We start from the raw sequence: 17,716 nt of genomic DNA, 5'->3' as shown, positions 1-17,716 counted from the left end.
TATATGACAACATTTTCCAATGACCAGTCCAATTAAAAATTAAATATATATTAACTTAGAATACAACTTCAAGACTGAAAAAAAGTTCTAATCACAAATAATTGTAGATCAACAGAATTAGCAGTCAGAGGGAAGAATTGTGACCAATGGAGAATCCTAATTATAAATAATGTACCTGTGGGGGCTGGGAAAGTGGCTCAGTGGTAGAGCGCTTGCCTTGCATGCTCGAGGCCCTGGGTTCGATTCCCCAGCACCACATAAGCAAAAAGAAAAAAGCCGGAAGTAGCGCTATGGCTCAAGTGGTAGAGCACTAGCCTTGAGCTGAAAAGCTGAGGGACAGTGCCCAGGCCCAGAGTTCAGGCCCCCATGACCGGACCCCCCCCCCCCCCAAAAATAATAATGTACCTGTGAGTCAGCTTAAATACTAACATACACTTACCCCATTTAAGACATAATATAAAACTTGTAGTTAACCCTCTACTTTCGCAGACAACCATCTGACAACCATATTTCACTAATAAAAAATTAATTACTGAAATGGTCTATAGTTTTGACATCAAGTCTCCCCTTTATTTTCTGACTTCAGGCAAGCGAAGCTTAACCACACATTCCCCTCTTGTGGTAGGAAATACCTGCTGTTCTGATGGTATCAGTACAATAGAAAGCCTGGCTTCACTATTTTTTTTTAAATGGTTATGGGGCTTTAACTTTGGATCTAGGCGGCACTGTCACTTCTCTTCAGCTCACGGCTAGCACTCTACCACTTGAGCCACTTCTGATTTTCTGGTGGTTTGTTGGAGATAAGTGTCTTATGGGCCTGGCACTGGTGGCTCACGCCTGTAATCCTAGCTACTCAGGAGGCTGAGATCTGAGGATCAAGGTTCACAGCCAGCCAGGGCAGGAAAGACTGTGAGACTCCTATCTCCAATAAACCATTAGAAAACCGGAAGTGGCGATGTCGCTTAAGTGGTAGAGCACTTGCCTTGAGCTGAAGAGTGCAGGGACAGCGCCCAAGCTGAGAGTTCGAGCCCCATGACCGACCAAAAAAAAAAAAAAAAATCTTGCGGACTTGTTGGGTGCCGGTGGCTCACGCCTGTAATCCTAACTACTCAGGAGGCTGAGATCTGAGGACCACGGTTCAAAGCCAGCCCAGGCAGAAAAGTCCTGAGACTCTGATCTCCAATAAAAACCACTAGAAAATGGGAAGTGATGCTGTGGCTCAAGAGGTAGAGTGCTCACTTTGAGCTGAAGAGTGTAGGGACAATGCCCAGGCCCAGAGTTCAAGCCCCACGACTGACAAAACAAACAAACAAACAAAAAAGAGTCTTATGGACTTTGCTGCCCAGGCTGGCTTTAAACCATGATCCTCAGATCTCAGCCTCCTGAATAGCTAGGATTACTGGCATAGGCCACCAGCACCTGGCTTTCTTTAGTTTTTGAGACACAGTCAGCTCCACTATGTAGCCCAAGCTGGCCTCAGTTGAAATCTACTCGCCTTGGCTGAGATCTGAGGATCAAGGTTCAAAGCTAGTCCAGGCAGATAGATCCAATTCTTTTCTCCAATCCATCAGTCCAAAACTGGAAGTGGAGCTGTGGCTCAAGTGGTATAGTGACAGTTTTGAGTAGAAAAGGCTAAGAGACAACAGCCAGATAATGAGTTCAAGGCCCATTACTGGCACAAAAAATAAATGAACAAATAAAATGTAAAGAGTAAAGGTGTCAAAGTGAAGGTTATACCGGATACATCTCTGAGAGAAAAGATTGTGCCAGATAAGTAGTTCACCAGCATCGTGTACAATGATTCATGGTACTGGGGGGAGGGGGGAATGGGAAGGGATAGGAAGGGGAAATAAAGGAGGAGGCAACAATGCTTGATAAGAGGTGTACTCATTATCTTGCCCATGTAGTTGTAACTCCTCTGTATGGTATTTTCACAATAAAAAAAAAGAAAGAAAATTCAAGGGGTGGGCTAGGAATATGGCTTAGTGGTAGAGTGCTTGCCTAGCATGCATGAAGCCCTGGGTTCGATTCCTCAGTGCCGTATATACAGAAAAAGCCAGAAGTGCTGCTGTGGCTCAAATGGTAGAGCGCTTGCCTTAAGCTGAAGAGCTGAGGGACAGCCTCCAGGCCCAGAGTTCAAGCCCCATGACCAACAAAAAAAACAAAAAAGGGAGCTCAGAGATAGTGCTCAGGCCCTGAGTTCAAGCCCCAGGACTGGCATGCGCATGCAACACACACACACACACACACACACACACACACGAAGAAAGAAAGACAATTCAAGGGGTTTCGGTAGTAGAGGGTCAAGTTGGAAGTGGAGAATTTTGCAAGTGTCAGTGGAGACTAATGCAAAATAGCAAAGAACAACCTTCCCTATGTGCAAAGGACTTTTTTTTTCCCTTCAAGACCGGGACTCGAACTCAGTATCTGATGCTTGTTTTCACTCATTGGCTGGTGCTCCACCCCCTGAGCCACACCTCCAATCCCGGCAAAGCACTCTTTGGGTGCTGTCTTCCCCGTTTCACACACAGGACTCAGGATGAGTATGTGCATGGAGAAATTCTCCCCAAATAGTGAAGCAGAAGAAAGCAAAACGAAGACACAGCACGTGTGGGTGGGTTGCACACAGCACCTTTGACTTCTGAGAGAAACGCCTCCAAAGGGGCAGATTCCACTGAGAACACAGGATAAGCCCCAAACGGGTGCTGCGTGAGATGGTGAGATCGTGAACCGTGGGGAACCTTAAGTTGTCCTTACATGATCTCATCAAGACGAATTCCTCCCTCAGCTCTGGAGGCTGGGGGGCAGGAGGCTCGTGAGTCTGAGGCCAGCCTGGGCTACCGTGAGTTCCAGGCTGTGCTGAGATCAGAGAGCCCCGCTTGACAAAGAAAATCACGGAACAAAACAACAAGGCCGTAAAGTCAAAACACATTCCTCTAAGTGAGGGTCTGACGCTGAGCTCCCACGGCAGTCTGCACGCAGAGGCGCGAATGACCGCGGGGCTGTGCGGGCCGCGCTGCGGGGCGGACCCCCGCGCCGGGCCCCGCTGCCGGCGCACTCAGCGGCGCCCCTAGCGGCACCCACCTCCACAGCAGGCAGCGGGCGCCCTCTGCCGGCCCGCCGCCTCCCCGCCGCTCCCCGCCACTCCCCCCTGCCGGCTGCCTGGCCCCGCCTCCCCACGCACGACGCACGCTGCCGAGCCTCGCTCCGCCCGCCCCCCACGCCCCGTCCCCAGCTTCTCGCGAGAACCTCCGAGCGGCGGCCTGAACCTCGCGAGAGAATGTTAGAGTCTCGCGAGAGCGTACCCGGTAGACGGCTCTCCGGCGGCCCTGGCCAGGAAAGAGGAGTTGCATGTGTCGCTTCGGCGGGCGGGAGCGGAGGCGGCGGGGGCCGTGCGACCGCCCGGGTAACGACCGCGCCCTCGCGCCGGGCCCGCCCCGGGGGGAGCGCGCCGGGAGCGGTGGGCAGGAGGGGGCGGCGGGCAGGAGGGGGCGGCGGGCAGGAGGGGGCGGGAGCGGTGGGGGGCGGCGGGCAGGAGGGGGCGGCGGGCAGGAGGGGGCGGCGGGCAGGAGGGGGCGGCGGGCAGGAGGGGGGCGGGAGCGGTGGGCAGGAGGGGGCGCCGGGAGCGGTGGGGGCGGCGGGCAGGAGGGGGCGGCGGGCAGGAGGGGGCCGGCGGGCGGGGAGGGGGGCGGCGGGCGGGGAGGGGGCGGCGGGCAGGAGGGGGCCGGGCGGCAGGAGGGGGCCGGGCCGCGCGTCCCCGTCCCCGCCCCCGGCCCCGCGCGGCCGGGCCCGGCGTTGCCCCCCCCCCCCCCCCCCCCCCGCGTCCGCGGCCTCCGCGGGGCCTCGCCGCCGCCCCCGGCCCCGGGCCGTGCCGCCCGTGCCCCGCCGGGCCCGTTTCCCTCGCCGCGGCGGGCGGCCCTCCCCGCTCGCCCCCGGCCTCCGCGCCGCCCGGGAGTCGCCCCCATTGCTTCCTCTTTTTCCCCGCGGTCCTGCGCGGCCTGGTTCCTCGTGGGCCCCGGGACTCGGCCGGTGAGCCTCGAGCTTGCTCAGACTGTAGGACTCGAGGGCAGCGCGCAGCCCTCGCCTGACGGAACCGAGAGCCGGGCGGGGCAGCCTGCACCCTGAGCCTGCTGCCGTGGGGCCGGGCTGGGGGCATCAGTTGAGAATCATCGGGAAGCACGCTGTGGTGTTGTGCTGTATTACAGGTCTGTGAAATGGCTGCTGACATTTCTGAACCCAGTGGTGCTGACTGCAGAGGGGACCCGAGGATCAGCGCCAAGTTAGACGCGGATTACCCACTTCGAGTCCTCTACTGTGGAGGCGAGTGTCTGCGAAACAGAAAGCTTTCACTCACATTTTTATGTGGTGTTTCACATATGGCTGGTTAAACTCTCTTTCCTTCCTCCCCGCCCCGCCCCCTACTTTTTGGTGCTGGTACTTGACTCAGGCCAGGATGCTGTCCTTTAGCTTTTGTTCTCAAAGCTGGTGCTCTACCACTTGAGTCACAGCTCCATTGACAGCTGTATGGTGGAGATAAAGAGTCTCGTACATTCACCTGCCTGGATTGGCTTTCGACCTCCAGGATCCTCAGCCTCCTGAGGAGCTAGGATTATATCTTTGAACCACTGGCACCCAGCGTTTGCTTTTTTTTTGGTCGGTCCTGGGGCTTGAACTCAGGGGCCCGGGCTCTGACCCTGAGCTTATTTGCTCCAGGCTAGCACTCTACCACTTTGAGCCACAGCTCCACTTCCGGTTTTCTGGTGGTTCATTGGAGGTAAGAGTCTCTTGGACTTTTCCTGCCTGGGCTGCCTTTGAACTGAGATCCGCAGATCTCAGCCTCCTTAGTAGCTAGGATTACAGATGTGAGCCACCAATGCTAGGCATGTTTAACTTTCAACAGTGACATTGAATTCTCCTTTACTTTGCATATTTAGATTTTTTTTTTTTTTTGTCGGTCCTGGAGTTTGAACTCTGGGCTTGGGCGCTGTCCCTCAGCTTTTCAGCTCAAGGCTAGCTAGCGCTCTATCACTAGAGCCACAGCGCCACTTTTCAGATCTTAGCCTTCTGAGTAGCTAGGATGACAGGCGTGAGCCATGGGCGCCCAAATGTGTTTTCATTTTTGAGCAAGCAAGAGCTTGAGGCCCAGAGTTCAAGTACTAAGGGGAAAAAAAGCAACTAAAGAATGATTACCAGGGAATACATGCAAGGAGTAATGGTAGAAAAAGACAAGAATCTTGGGCTGGGAAGGTGGCTCAGTGGTAGAGCGCTTGCCTTGCATGTATGATGCCCTGGGTTTGATTCCTCAACACCACATAAACAAAAAGAAAAAAGCCAGAAGTGGCACTGTGGCTCTAGTGGTAGAGTGCTAGCCTTGAGCTGAAGAGCTGAGCGACAGCACCCAGGCCCAGAATTCAGGCCCCACGACTGGACCCCCACCCCCCAAAAAAAAAAAGACAAGAATCAGTGATAAGTTCTATATTCGCTGCTTTTTTTTTTTTTTTAAATCAGTCGTGGTGCCTGAACTGGGCCTGGGCCCTGTTCCTCAGCTCTTCAGCTCAAGGCGAAAACCCTACCACTTGAGCCTCAGCACCACTTCCATCTTTTTCTGCTTTTGTGGTGCTGAGGAATCGAACCCAGGGCCTCATGCATGCAAGGCAAGCACTCTACCACTGAGCCACCTTCCCAGCCCCTCTTTTTAAAATTTCAATTCTGTATTGTGAAATGGAAAAGCATTGCAAAGCAGGTATGCCCTTATAAGTGATACAGTTGATTAGATTTAAAGATGGATAATAGGTTTGCTTTTCCAATGTAGTGAGTTTTCTCCAAATGTAAGAATCCAAATATGTCAAAATTGGCAGCAGAGAAACCCAAGAACTAAAGATCTGGAACTATTGGTTATGGAGGTGATGGGAAGGTGCTCTTCTAGGGAAAGGGGAGAGAGGGTTCTCCGTGAGCTGTCTGAAGTGGACGTGGAGTGAGGTCAGCTGGGTTCCACTGCTTAATTAGTGAAATGTTAGTTTTCTAGGAATGGCAGCCTCTAGAATTGTGTACGTGTGTAATTAGGAAGCATCACTAGGCTTTCAAGAAAAACTGGTACTGTTGTGTTTTTATATGAATTTGGATGCCTCTGAGTCAAGGATTGGCTGTTCCCTGAGCTCCAGGGGCAGCAAGATGGAAGGTCCTGGGTGAGGTGCTTGTAAAAACAACGAGAACATCTCTGAGCGGAGAGGGAAGAATAGCAGCGGAGCAGTTCTTTAAGTATAGAAATAAATCCAGTGTGTGTATGTTTTTAACATTTCAATTTTTTTCTCTCCATTTTTCCAGTCTGTTCATTACCAACAGAGGTAAGTCCTTTCATTTTTGTTTTTATTCTCTTTTTTAACTTAAGTATTTGAGATGTCACTGCTAATTTGATTTTAGGCTTTTTTTTTTTTTTTAATTTCCATTTCAGTTCTGTGGGAATAGAGTTTCCAAAAAAAATGTCTTATTTGTGTGCCAGTCCTGGGATTAAACTTAAGGCCTGAGCACTGTCCCTGAGTTTTGGGTTTTTTTTTTTGGTTCAGGGCTAGTACTCTACTTCTTGAGCTACAGCTCCACTTCTAGCTTTTAGTGCTTAATTGAAGATAGGCGTCTCACTGAGTTGAGGCTGGCTTCAAACAGCAATCCTCAGCTCTCAGCCTCTCCTGAGTAGCTAAGGTTGCAGGCATGAGCCACCAGCACCCAGCTTATTTTGGATTTTTGTATAGTCACTGAACTTATGCGTAGCCAGATGATGAGGCAAATACAACCTTAAAGCTAAAATTTATATGCCTGAGTAGGAGAAAGAACAATGTGAATGACGTGTAAAACTTTCTACGTCAGGATCTATGAGTAAGTTTGGAAAATGAGGCCCTTTGGGCCCAAAGCAAATTTGTTGCTCTTTTTCCTAATGGCTTTTGTGTGATGGACAGAAAAGAAACAGCAGCAGAGAGGAGTAGCCTAGTCCTTCTTGATTTCTAGTTTCTTATGGGGAACTTCCTGTTTGGATACAGATTTCCTGTGGATCAGGAATCAGGTGGGAGTAGTTTTATCTTTATACGCAAGCATAAAAAATGGTTTTGTTTTCTAGTTTGTTTTTTAATTAAAATGCATTGGTTGGAAATGTTTTGTGGTGACTCAATTCCCTTGTTTTTTTCTCCCAGTACTGTGAATATATGCCTGACGTTGCTAAATGTAGACAGTGGTTAGAGAAGAATTTTCCCAATGAGTTTGCAAAACTTACTGTAGGTATGAACTTCTTTTTGATCATTGTTTTCTATTTTACCAAATGTATGAAACTGCTTAGGACAGGACAGCTCTAAGTATCAACTGATACAAGAGAGTATCTGACTCAGGTGCAAGTATGTGTTTACATTTATTAAGCACTGAACCTGTTTTAGGTTCTGAGATTAAAGCAGTAAACAAAAACTTCTACTCTTATGCTACTCATATTCTAGAAAGGGAAACAAGTAAACTTGGTGTAGAGTGATGAGAAGTATGGGGGAATATAAAAGTTGTTGGGGTACTGGTGGCTCATGCATGTAATCCTAGCTTCTCAGGAGGCTGAGAAACCATAGCCGAGGTAGAAAAGTCTGAGACTATCTCCCGTTAACCAACAAAATGCCAGATGAGAGGCATAGCTCAAGTGGTAATGTTCCAGCCATGATTGAAAAAAAGCCCCATGCTAAGAGGAAGAGGCTCTGAATTTAAACCCTAGTACTGGCACCAAAAAACGGGGGAGTTTCTAGGTGTGGCTCAGTTGTAGAGCATGAGCTAATGAGTGAAAGTACCAGGTACCAAGTTCAAGTCCTGTTCTCAGACATTTAAAAAAAGAGAAGTTTTGGCCAGGTGCCAGGGGCTCATGCCTATAATCCTAGCTACTCAGGAGGCTGAGATCTGAGGATCACAGTTCGAAGCCAGCCTGGGCAGGAAAGTCCGTGAGACTCTTATCTCCAATAAACTACCAGAAAACAGGACGTGGCACTGTGGCTCAAGTGGTAGAATGCTAGCCTTGAGTTTAAGAGCTCAGGGCAGCGCCCAGGCTGAGTTCATGCCCCATGACTGACAACAACAACAAAAAGTTTTGAAGTGGACAGATGAGTTTGCTGAGAGGATGGTGTTGGCGTGCATTTCTGAGGGCCGTATCTAGGGGAAGAACTTGACGGGCAGAGGACACAGCCAGTGCCCGGGCTCTGCGGCAGAAAAGTGAAGTGTAGTCAGATGGGGTGCAGCACACTTTGTGGCTCAGTGGAAGACACTTCCTAGCATGCTTTAATCCCCAGCGCCACAAATCAGTACAAATATAATAAAAAGAAGGAGGCCTTGTGTCTGGAGCTGATTGAAGGAAGCTGGACCTGAGGTGGGAAGGGGGTAGCAGAGTACATTCTGTAGTGGAGGCTTGGCTTTCACTCAGGCCGAGATAAGCTGGTGAGGAACGTATCTAACAGCCTTTTGTGGATGTGCAGGGAAGAGACTCAAGGGGGCTCTGTTTTTGGAAAAGAAGGGAGAGCAGGCCAGGAGTGGGTCAGGAGATGGTGACGACTGGACCAGCATGGCGGTGGGGGGGGGGCAGTGGGAAGCAGGGCTGATGGGGCTGGATGTGCATTTTTGCAGCAGAGCAGCTAAGGCTGTGGTTCAAGCAGCTTCCACAGTGACTTACTGTGGCTGGCGGAGGCAGGGTGGACTTAGGGATGCCCTCCTTGACAAGATTGACCAGGGAAGCGGCTGGGAACTGGCCTGCTCGAATGTGGCTGATGTGTTTATTCCACATGGCGTGAGCCTCGGTGCTGCTGAGGCCCTGGGAAATGCGTAGAAAGTGTACACACCGTAGGCACTGGCACTGGAGCTCATGTGTGCGGGTGCAATCTGCCTCCACGTGGCTGGCTCTGAGCGTGGTCTTCCTAGGCCATGCTTATGACTTGCAGAGGGGAGTATAGGGACAGAATATCTGGAACCAGATGTTAACAGATTCGTATGTCAGGATCCCAGAACACTCTAGCATAGCTTGAGTGTTTATGCTTATTTCATGTGGCTAAAGAAATCCTACTCCTCACAAAGACTGTTTTTTCTTACTACAAACCATCACTTAAGTCAACTTGCTTTCTAAGAACTTGAAATAGCTTTCAAGAAAAAAAGTTTTTTGGTTTTTTTTTTTTGGGGAGGTCCGGTCGTGGGGCCTGAACTCTGGGCCTGGGCGCTGTCCCTCAGCTCTTCAGCTCAAGGCTAGTGCTCTACCACTTGAGCCATAACGCCACTTCTGGCTTTTTTCTTTTTGCTTATGTGGTACTGAGGAATCGAACCCAGGGCCTCATGCATGCAAGGCAAGCGCTCTACCACTGAGCCACCTTCCCAGCCCAGAAAAAAGTTTTATTCTTTTGTGCTGGTACTGGGGCTTGAACTCAGAGCCTGGGCATTCTCCTTTGTTTGTTTGTTTGTTTGTTTTTTGTTGGTCATGGGGCTTGAACTCTGGGCCTAGGTGCTATCCCTGAGCTGCTCAGCTCAAGGCTAGTGCTCTACCACTTGAGCCACAGCACCACTTTCGGCCTTTTCTGTTTTATGTGGTGCTGAGGAATCAAATCCAGGGCCTCATGTATAGGAGACAAGCACTCTACCACTGAGCCACCTTCCCAGCCCTTCCCTTAGCTTTTTCTTAGCTTTTTCGTTCAAGGGTGTATTTTGACTCTCGGCTTCAGAGGTGTAAGTCCTGTTGCTTTCAGCCTGGCAGGATGTCATGGCAGAAACATGTGATGGAGCAAATGTTTGACTTCCTGACCAGGAGACATCGTGGAGGAAGTCAGAGGGCACACCCTCAATACCCTGAAGTGTTCTTGCTACCCTCACCCCCAGAGATTTCCCCGCCTCAGTGGCTTTGTGTGGGGCCTGAACCTCTGGCATGGGCCTGGCGGGGGGAGGGACAACTGTAAAGACTTTGGAGTTAGACTGGGGGAGAGTTTAGTGAGCATTTGCTTTACAAATATTATATTCGGTTGTTAGTAAAATGCTTTCTTTGTGTATGGATGTGCTCAGAGGTGATTGCCTTTTTTTTTTAACATAGTATGAAATAATACTGATGCTATTGGATTTCATTTTTCTACATAGAAAATTCACCCAAACAAGAAACTGGAATTACTGAAGGTCAAGGGACAATAGGAGAAGAAGAGGAAAAGAAAAAACAAAAGAGGGGTAAGACTTAAATCTTTGTTTTATATTTATTTTTGGGGGGAGTTTGAACTCATAGTATTATATTTGCTACAAAGGCACTCTACTACTTGAGCCCTGCCACCAGTCCTATTTACATTTTTTAATGTAGTATAAGATATATATCTCTCTGTATTTTTGGGAGGGGGCGGGGCGGGGCGTCATGGGAGCTGAACTCTGGGCCCAGGCACTGTTCCTCTTCAGCTCAAGGCTAGCACTCTACCACTTGAGCCACAGCACCACTTCTTCCCTTTTTCTGCTTATGTGGTGCTGAGGAATCGAACCCAGGGCCTTATGCATGTAAGCACTCTACCACTGAGCCAACTTCCCAGCCCCATAAAATATATTTTTTTAACCAGTTTTGCGGCCTGGACACTGGTCCTGAGCTTCTTTTGCTCAAGGGTAGCACTCTACCATTTGAGCCACAGCACCTGAGGATTAAACCCAGATCCTGGAATGTGCTAGGGAAGCTCTTTACCACTGAACTACATTCCCAGCCTTTATCTCTCTTCTCCTTAGGAAGTTAATTTCCCATCATCTGTAACTTATCCTTGCATATCTCTTCATTAATTGTGGGTTCCTATTATTAAACTTAGCTTTTAAAAAGTTCTGGGATTTTTTTGTTTTTTTTTTTGGTCGGTCATGAGGCTTGAACTCTGGGCTTGGGCACTGTCCCTGCGCTCTTTAGCTCAAGGTAAGCACTCTATTGCTTGAGTCACAGCGCCACTTCCGGTTTTCTGGTGGTTTATTGGAAATAAGAGTCTCACGGACTTTCCTGCATGGGCTAGCTTTGAACTGTGATCCTCAGATCTCAGCCTCCTGAGTAGCTAGGATTACAGGCGTGAGCCACTGGCGCCCACCTGGATTTTGCTTCTTTTAAAAACTCCCGGGACCTCATGTATGTCTGTACTTCCCTTCTTGGCCTGGTGTCTTTACTGAGACAAGTCCCACCACTTCCTTCCCATTCTGTTCACTCCGTGCTGTCCTGGCTTGACGTTGAAATTGTTCTGATAAATGTCCTCGCTGTTTGCTTGGCAGTGGCGATGAAGAAAGGCCAATTGGCCCTTTTCTCTGCTCAAGTATGGCCTCCTCTGGTTTCTGAAGCATTTTCCTCCCTGGTTTTCTCTGTAGATTTCCTTTTTTCCTGCTCTTCTTTAAAAGTGGGAGTGTCTCCCTGTAACCCTGCACACTTGGCATTTCCAAATCTGGATCTCTGCCCCTGGCCTGTGTCTCTAGGCGAGAAATGTGTGTGTTCCCACAGGCACTGCAGATGCAGCCCCTCCAAAATTCAATTACTAAGTCCCAAATGGACTTCTTTAATTTCCCATATTGGCTGCACAGTTTACCCTGTCACAGGAGCCAGAAACGAAAGCCATGTTAGGCTTCTCTACTCTTTAATTCAGCCCCTCCGCCTTTCTGCTCTGTCTCCTGGCTGTGTGTGACTTCTGTCTGATCAGAGTTGTCTTGGTGCCTTTCTACCTACTTGTGCAGCCCCTCACACTGTAGTTGAAGTGGTAAAACGTGAATCTGGCTATCTACTCTTCAGCCTCCGGATGACATCCCTCCTCCACAGCTTGATGTTCTAGTCCCTTGATGACTTCGTATAATCCTGTGCTCTTCTGACTTCCACTGCGTACCCATCAACGTTCTTCCCTGAAGACCAAATATCGTGCCTTTTCTTACCTCTTACTCCCTTACCCTCAATTTTTTTTTTTTTTTTTTTTTTGGGGGTCCGGTTGTGGGGCCTGAACTCTGGGCCTGGGCGCTGTCCCTCAGCTCTTCAGCTCAAGGCTAGTGCTCTACCACTTGAGCCATAGCGCCACTTCCGGCTTTTTTCTTTTTGATTATATGGTGCTGAGGAATTGAACCCAGGGCCTCAGGCATGCAAGGCAAGTGCTCTACCACTAAGCCAACTTCCCAGCCCCCCTCAATTTTTTTTTTTAAGTGGGTTTGAACTCAGGGCCTTGCACTTGGCTGGGCAATCGTTCTGCCGTTTGAGCCAGTCTTCTTGCTCTTTTGCTTTATGTATGTTTTCACATAGCGTATTAATACTTTTTGTCTGGGCCAGTCTTAGACCACAGTCTTTCTATCCTCTCTTCCCAAATAGCTGGTATTACAAGCATGGTGTATGGTACCTGCTACCTGGCTTTTATGTATTTGAATGTGATGGTACTAGGGCTTGAACTTGGACTAGGTATTTCTTACCTTATTTTCGTTCAAGGCTGGCACTCTACCACTTGAGCCAGAACTCTACTTCCAGCTTTTTGGCTTTTAATTGGACATAAGAATATCATGGACTTTTTGCCCAGGCTGGTTCTGAACTGCCATCCTCAGATCTCAGCATCTTGAGTAGCTAGGATTAAGGTGTCCAGCACCTGGCTTTATTTATTTTTTGCCAGTCATAGAGCTTGAACTCAGGGCCTGGGCACTATCCCTGAGCTTTCACTCAAGGCTAGTGCTCAACCACTGGAGCCACAGCACCATTTCTAGCTTTTTCTCTTTATATGGTACTGAGGAATCAAACCCAGAGCTTCATGTATGCAAGGCAAGCTCTCTACCACTAAGCCACATTCCCAGCCCTATTTATTTGTTTCTGAGATTGGATCTGAACAAGTTTTGCATTGTTTGGGCCAGTGAGAACCATGAATGAACCTGAGAAGTTGGGATTTAGGTGTCTACCACCATGTGTAGCCTAACATTCAGGCTCAGACCTTCCAGCCCTTTCCCTTCGCCTGGACCCTTCCCTGTTCTCCAGGCCTCCTCTTAGCTGCCCCTTCCCTGGGACACCTTTTCTGTTCTCTGAAAGCAGATGTAGTTGTTCCTCTCAGAAGCGGTAGCAGTGCCCTCTTCCGGAGTCTTGCTGTGTTGTGAATCTGATTACCTTGTTCTTTAGCTCTTTTCAGTCTCCTTGGACCTGGACTGCATTTCTGTAGGGGATAAGGACTACATTCTGTTCATCTTTGTGTTCTTTGTCCTCAGTGCAGTCCTGGCACAGAGTAGGTACCTAATAAATGTTTACCAAGAATATGCATATGATTGTGTGTTAGAGAAAAGGAACATAAACCTACATGAGAAGACTTAGTATCCTATAATATTAACAATAGAAAAATAACCACAAGCTCTTACTTAATAAAGGTGGAAGAGGTCAAATCAAACAGAAAAAGAAGACCGTACCACAAAAAGTTACTATAGCAAAAATTCCCAGAGCAAAGAAGAAATATGTGACCAGAGTGTGTGGCCTTGCAACTTTTGGTGAGTTCATGCTTTGAATTTGTGTGTGTGTGTGTGTGTGTGTGTGTGTGTGTGTGTGTGTGTGTGTGTGTGTGTGTGTGTGTGTGTGTTCATGCTTTGAATTTGTGTGTGTGTGTGTGTTGTGGGTCTAAACGCTGCAACTTTTGGTGAGTTCATGCTTTGAATTTGTGTGTGTGTGTGTGTGTGTGTGTGTGTGTGTGTGTGAGTTCATGCTTTGAATTTGTGTGTGTGTGTGTGTTGTGGGTCTAAACGCTGGCCTTGGCACTGTCCCTCAGTTCTTCAGCTCAAGGCTAGCACTCTACCATTTGAGCTACAGTGCCACTTCCGGCTTTTTCTGCTTATGTGGTGCTGAGAAATCAAACACAGGGCGTCATGCATACAAGGCAAGCACTCTACCACTGAGCCACCTTCCCAGCCCGTTGAATTTGTTTTGTAGTTCTGGAATTCAGTATATTTAGAAGTGTATGAATTGTATTCTTTCTCCTTTTTTTTTTTGGTTGGTCTTGGGGCTTGAACTCTGGGCCTGGGCACTGTCCCTCAGCTCTTCAGCTCAAGGCTAGCTAGTGCTCTACCGTTTGAGTCACAGTGCCACTTCGGTTTTCTGGTAGTTTATTGGAGATAAGAGTTTCACAGACTTTGTTGCCTGGGCTGGCTTTGAACTGTGATCCTTAGATCTCAGCCTCCTCAGTAGCTAGGATGACAGGCGTGAGCCACTGGTGCCTGGCTTTCTTTCTCCTTTTTTTTGATACCCTGAAAATACCGGTTGTGGCCCTCACCCCTCAATGCTAAGGATCAAGCCAGGGCCTCTGGCATGCTAAGCAAGTGCTCTGTCACTAAGCTATATCTCCAGACCACCTGCGGTGGAACTCATTTTGCTAAGATACTAAATAAAGCTTTGCATTTCTAATTATAGTTTCAGAATCACATTTTGGAGAGATGGAAAACTTCTGTAGAAGGGTACTGGTACATTTTCCTTTCTGTGATTCCTTTTAGTGGGTCATTTGGTTGGTTTGAAGATGTGATCTTGCTGTATTGCTCAGGCTGGCGTGGGGCTCACATTCATTTGCTCCTAAGGAACTGTGCTCACAGGCCAGGGCTACCACATCCATCTCTAAGGGATTTACATAGGATGAGAGCTTTGTACTTACTTAGGAATGTATATGGGGTACTAGAATGCTAGAAGTCCTGTGTTTCTGCTGGTTTTGGTTTTTTTGTGTAGAGCTAGGGTCATGTGAGTATTGCTGCTTTTCTGTATGAAGGCTTGCTTTGACTTTGAATTATTGTGTTGTTCTGAAAGGAATATGAAATCCATTAACACTGTCTGCTTTATGAATTTTAAGTGAAGCTTAAATGTAAAAATGTTTTTGGTGTACAGTTGCAATAATCTTTCCCTTTTTTTAAAAAAAACAGAAATTGATCTTAAAGAAGCACAAAGATTTTTTGCTCAGAAATTCTCCTGCGGTGCCTCAGTAACAGGGGAGGATGAAATCATCATTCAGGGGGACTTTACAGACGACATCATTGACGTCATTCAGGAAAAGTGGCCAGAGGCAAGTACACAGAACGTTACATGCCTGACAAAATGGGTTGTTTTGGAGTTTGTTGTTTTTTTTTAATTTATTATCGAGATTAAGTGATTACATAAATTTCACAGTATTGTGAAATTACAATACTTAAAAGTCACATTTTAACCTTCACAAGGCAAATTGTCACCATGGACTATAAAGTTTGTGAATTCTATGAGCTTTGACAATACAACTATTCTACGTCGGGTGAAATGTACATTTCTTTTCTTTTGCTTAGTATAAGCTATTCCCTCTTTCCCTCTCACTCCCTCCTTCCCTCCCATTGCTGCCTTTGAGTTGCTTGGTTCATTTTCATCAGTGTTTTGGTCTTGTTTTTTATTGCCAGTCTTGGGGCTTAAACTCAGTGCCTAGGTGCTGTCTCTGAGCTTTTGCTCAAGACCAGCACTCTATCACTTAAGCCGTAGCTCCTCTTCCAGGTTTTTTTTTTTTCTGCTTAATCAGAGATAAGAGTCTCACAGTTTGGCTTGGAGTTGTGGTCCTCAGATCTCAGCCTCTTGAGTACTTACGATGACAGGTGAACCACTGGCACGTGGCCTAGGAAACAAGTTCTTAAGGCACATTGCTTCCTCATTTTCTTACTGGGCACACTGACTCATGAGCTGCAATTACCTGTCTTATAGGTGGATGATGACAGTATCGAGGACCTTGGAGAAGTAAAGAAGTGACTTTGAAGACGAATTTGTATTTAATGATCTGAACTGAGTTGACATGGCCCAAGGGAGAGAGCGGCTATTTATCCTACAGTCAAGTGCACACTGCTCTCTCCTTGGTGTTTTCACTGCTCTGTACAGGCTGCTTGGGTTTTTTTTTTATTGCCAAAGTCTAATAAATAAGAGAGACTGTCATGCTTATGCATGATTCAGAATTTAGTCAAATAAAAAATTTTAGTCACTTGGTACTGACTTGCTTTTTAACTTATTTTGGAAAAACACTGTAGACTCCCTCCCCCCTCGGTGCTGGGGATTGGATCCAGGGTCTTGTACAGGTCATGCAAGCGCTCTGCCACTGAGATAACACTCCACACTCAAGACTTTTTGAGGGTTTGTGGGAAGCATTTCTGTGGTTATTTGATTGAAAGCTGAGTGAATTTTTTAAAGCTCTGAATGTAGTTTCCTTAAGACTAATACCTCTTTGCTTCTTTGGGGTAGCGATGTGGAGATGAATGAGAATCTTAATAGTTTGTGGTTGAATTTGTTTCATTATTACCAAAAAATGTCTACTTTGTGGTGTAATAATATACTGCTGATAGCACTCATTCTGTTTTAGAGATTATTTGGTGTAAAAGTATATTAAAAGCCTTAAAACCATGTGCATTGTTTTACCCAGTAAGGTATGTCATAGATATATGCATAAAATTTATAGTGTTTATCAAAATGTTATTTTTAACATCAAAAACTGCAAAAATGATAGGAACAATTAGAAGGTGATTACAAAGTGATGGTGCATTATACATAAAGATGCGATTTTCCAGAAATTTCTTAGAAACATGTTTGGTTGTGGTAAGTTAGGCAGACCCCAAATCCATTTTAGATCTTATCGTTGTAGACTAGGACTGAGGCTCAAGCGGTAGAGCACGCACCTGCCCAGTATCTAGGCCAGGTTCAATCCTCAGTTCTACAAAAAATAAAAGGACATCATCATTGTTGTGTACTGAATGGAAAGTCATCAGGGATGCTGGGAGTTCTTATTCTGCTGTATCTGAGTGAAAGTCTGCTAACCACTTAAAAATGTGTACCAGCTCAGTGTATGGTCTGGCAAATAACTGGAACAGTTTTCTCACAAGAGAAACAATTTTAATGAATGCATTGGATTAAACTTTAAGGTGCTATAAATTGAAAAAACACGTGTTCAGAATTGCTGTAGATAACCTTAAGAAATTGAGTGGGGGAGAAGAGCGACCTGGAACCCATGAAGCGATTGTTGCTGTGCAAATACAATCGAGTGGAAGGGTGTTTGAAAGAATGTCTTAGAAAAGATGTCTAATAAACATTTCCCTATTTCAAGGCTTGACTTTAATTCATTCTCTTCATCTTAGGTGTGGTTTTCTTTTTTCTTTTGGCAGTACTGGGCTTTGAACTTGCGTAGGTGCTTTCCTACTTGAGAAATGCCCCTAGTTCTTTATTTTTCAGGTTTGTTCTTAGTGTTTTTTTCCCCCTGGGCCACCCTCAGACCAGGATCCTAACCTGAATTTCAGACCAGGATGTTCATTCCACTTAGACTTCTCAAGTAGCTGAGGACAGGCTAGAACAGCGATCCCCCCCATTCCTGCCACTGGAGTAACTGGGATTACACCAAGATGTTCGGTTTGGAGGATGACCTGTAAGCAGCCTTCACTGCCACTGCAGCTTCACATGCAAAATACGGCGTTTGCTTTTTGGCTGTGTAACCTAGGCTGGCTCCAGCTCGGTCCTCTGTGGGTCTTGAACTCTGGGCCTGGGCGCTGTCCCTCAGCTCTTCAGCTCAAGGCGAGCGCTCTACCACCTGAGCCACAGCGCCACTTCCGGCTTCCCGGAAAGCCTCACGGACTTTCGTGCCGGAGCTGGCTTTGAACTGCGAGCCTCAGCTCTCAGCCTCCGCCGCGTAGCCGGGATGGCAGGCGTGAGCCACCGGCCCCAGGACGCAGTGCGGGGGTTCTCTCGCTGCTCAAGAGCAGGCCGGCAACC

At 47.5% G+C, this 17,716-nt stretch overlaps 1 protein-coding gene across 1 annotated transcript; it reads left to right on the top strand.

Annotated features, from left to right (window-relative positions):
• The first annotated feature begins 3,294 nt into the window (after window positions 1–3,294).
• On the top strand, window positions 3,295–16,902 carry Denr (density regulated re-initiation and release factor). Its single transcript, XM_042669088.1, has 8 exons — window positions 3,295–3,406; window positions 4,206–4,320; window positions 6,325–6,344; window positions 7,182–7,266; window positions 10,117–10,200; window positions 13,351–13,467; window positions 14,878–15,017; window positions 15,674–16,902. The coding sequence occupies exons 2-8, from the start codon at window positions 4,215–4,217 to the stop codon at window positions 15,716–15,718; spliced, it is 597 nt and encodes a 198-aa protein (XP_042525022.1). The 5' UTR covers window positions 3,295–3,406; window positions 4,206–4,214; the 3' UTR covers window positions 15,719–16,902.
• The last annotated feature ends 814 nt before the right edge of the window (window positions 16,903–17,716 follow it).

The sequence above is a fragment of the Dipodomys spectabilis genome, unplaced genomic scaffold (assembly GCF_019054845.1).
Source record: "Dipodomys spectabilis isolate Male_0828 unplaced genomic scaffold, ASM1905484v1 ptg000480l, whole genome shotgun sequence".
NCBI lineage: Eukaryota > Metazoa > Chordata > Mammalia > Rodentia > Heteromyidae > Dipodomys > Dipodomys spectabilis.
This window is presented reverse-complemented; position numbering and strand designations above follow the sequence as displayed.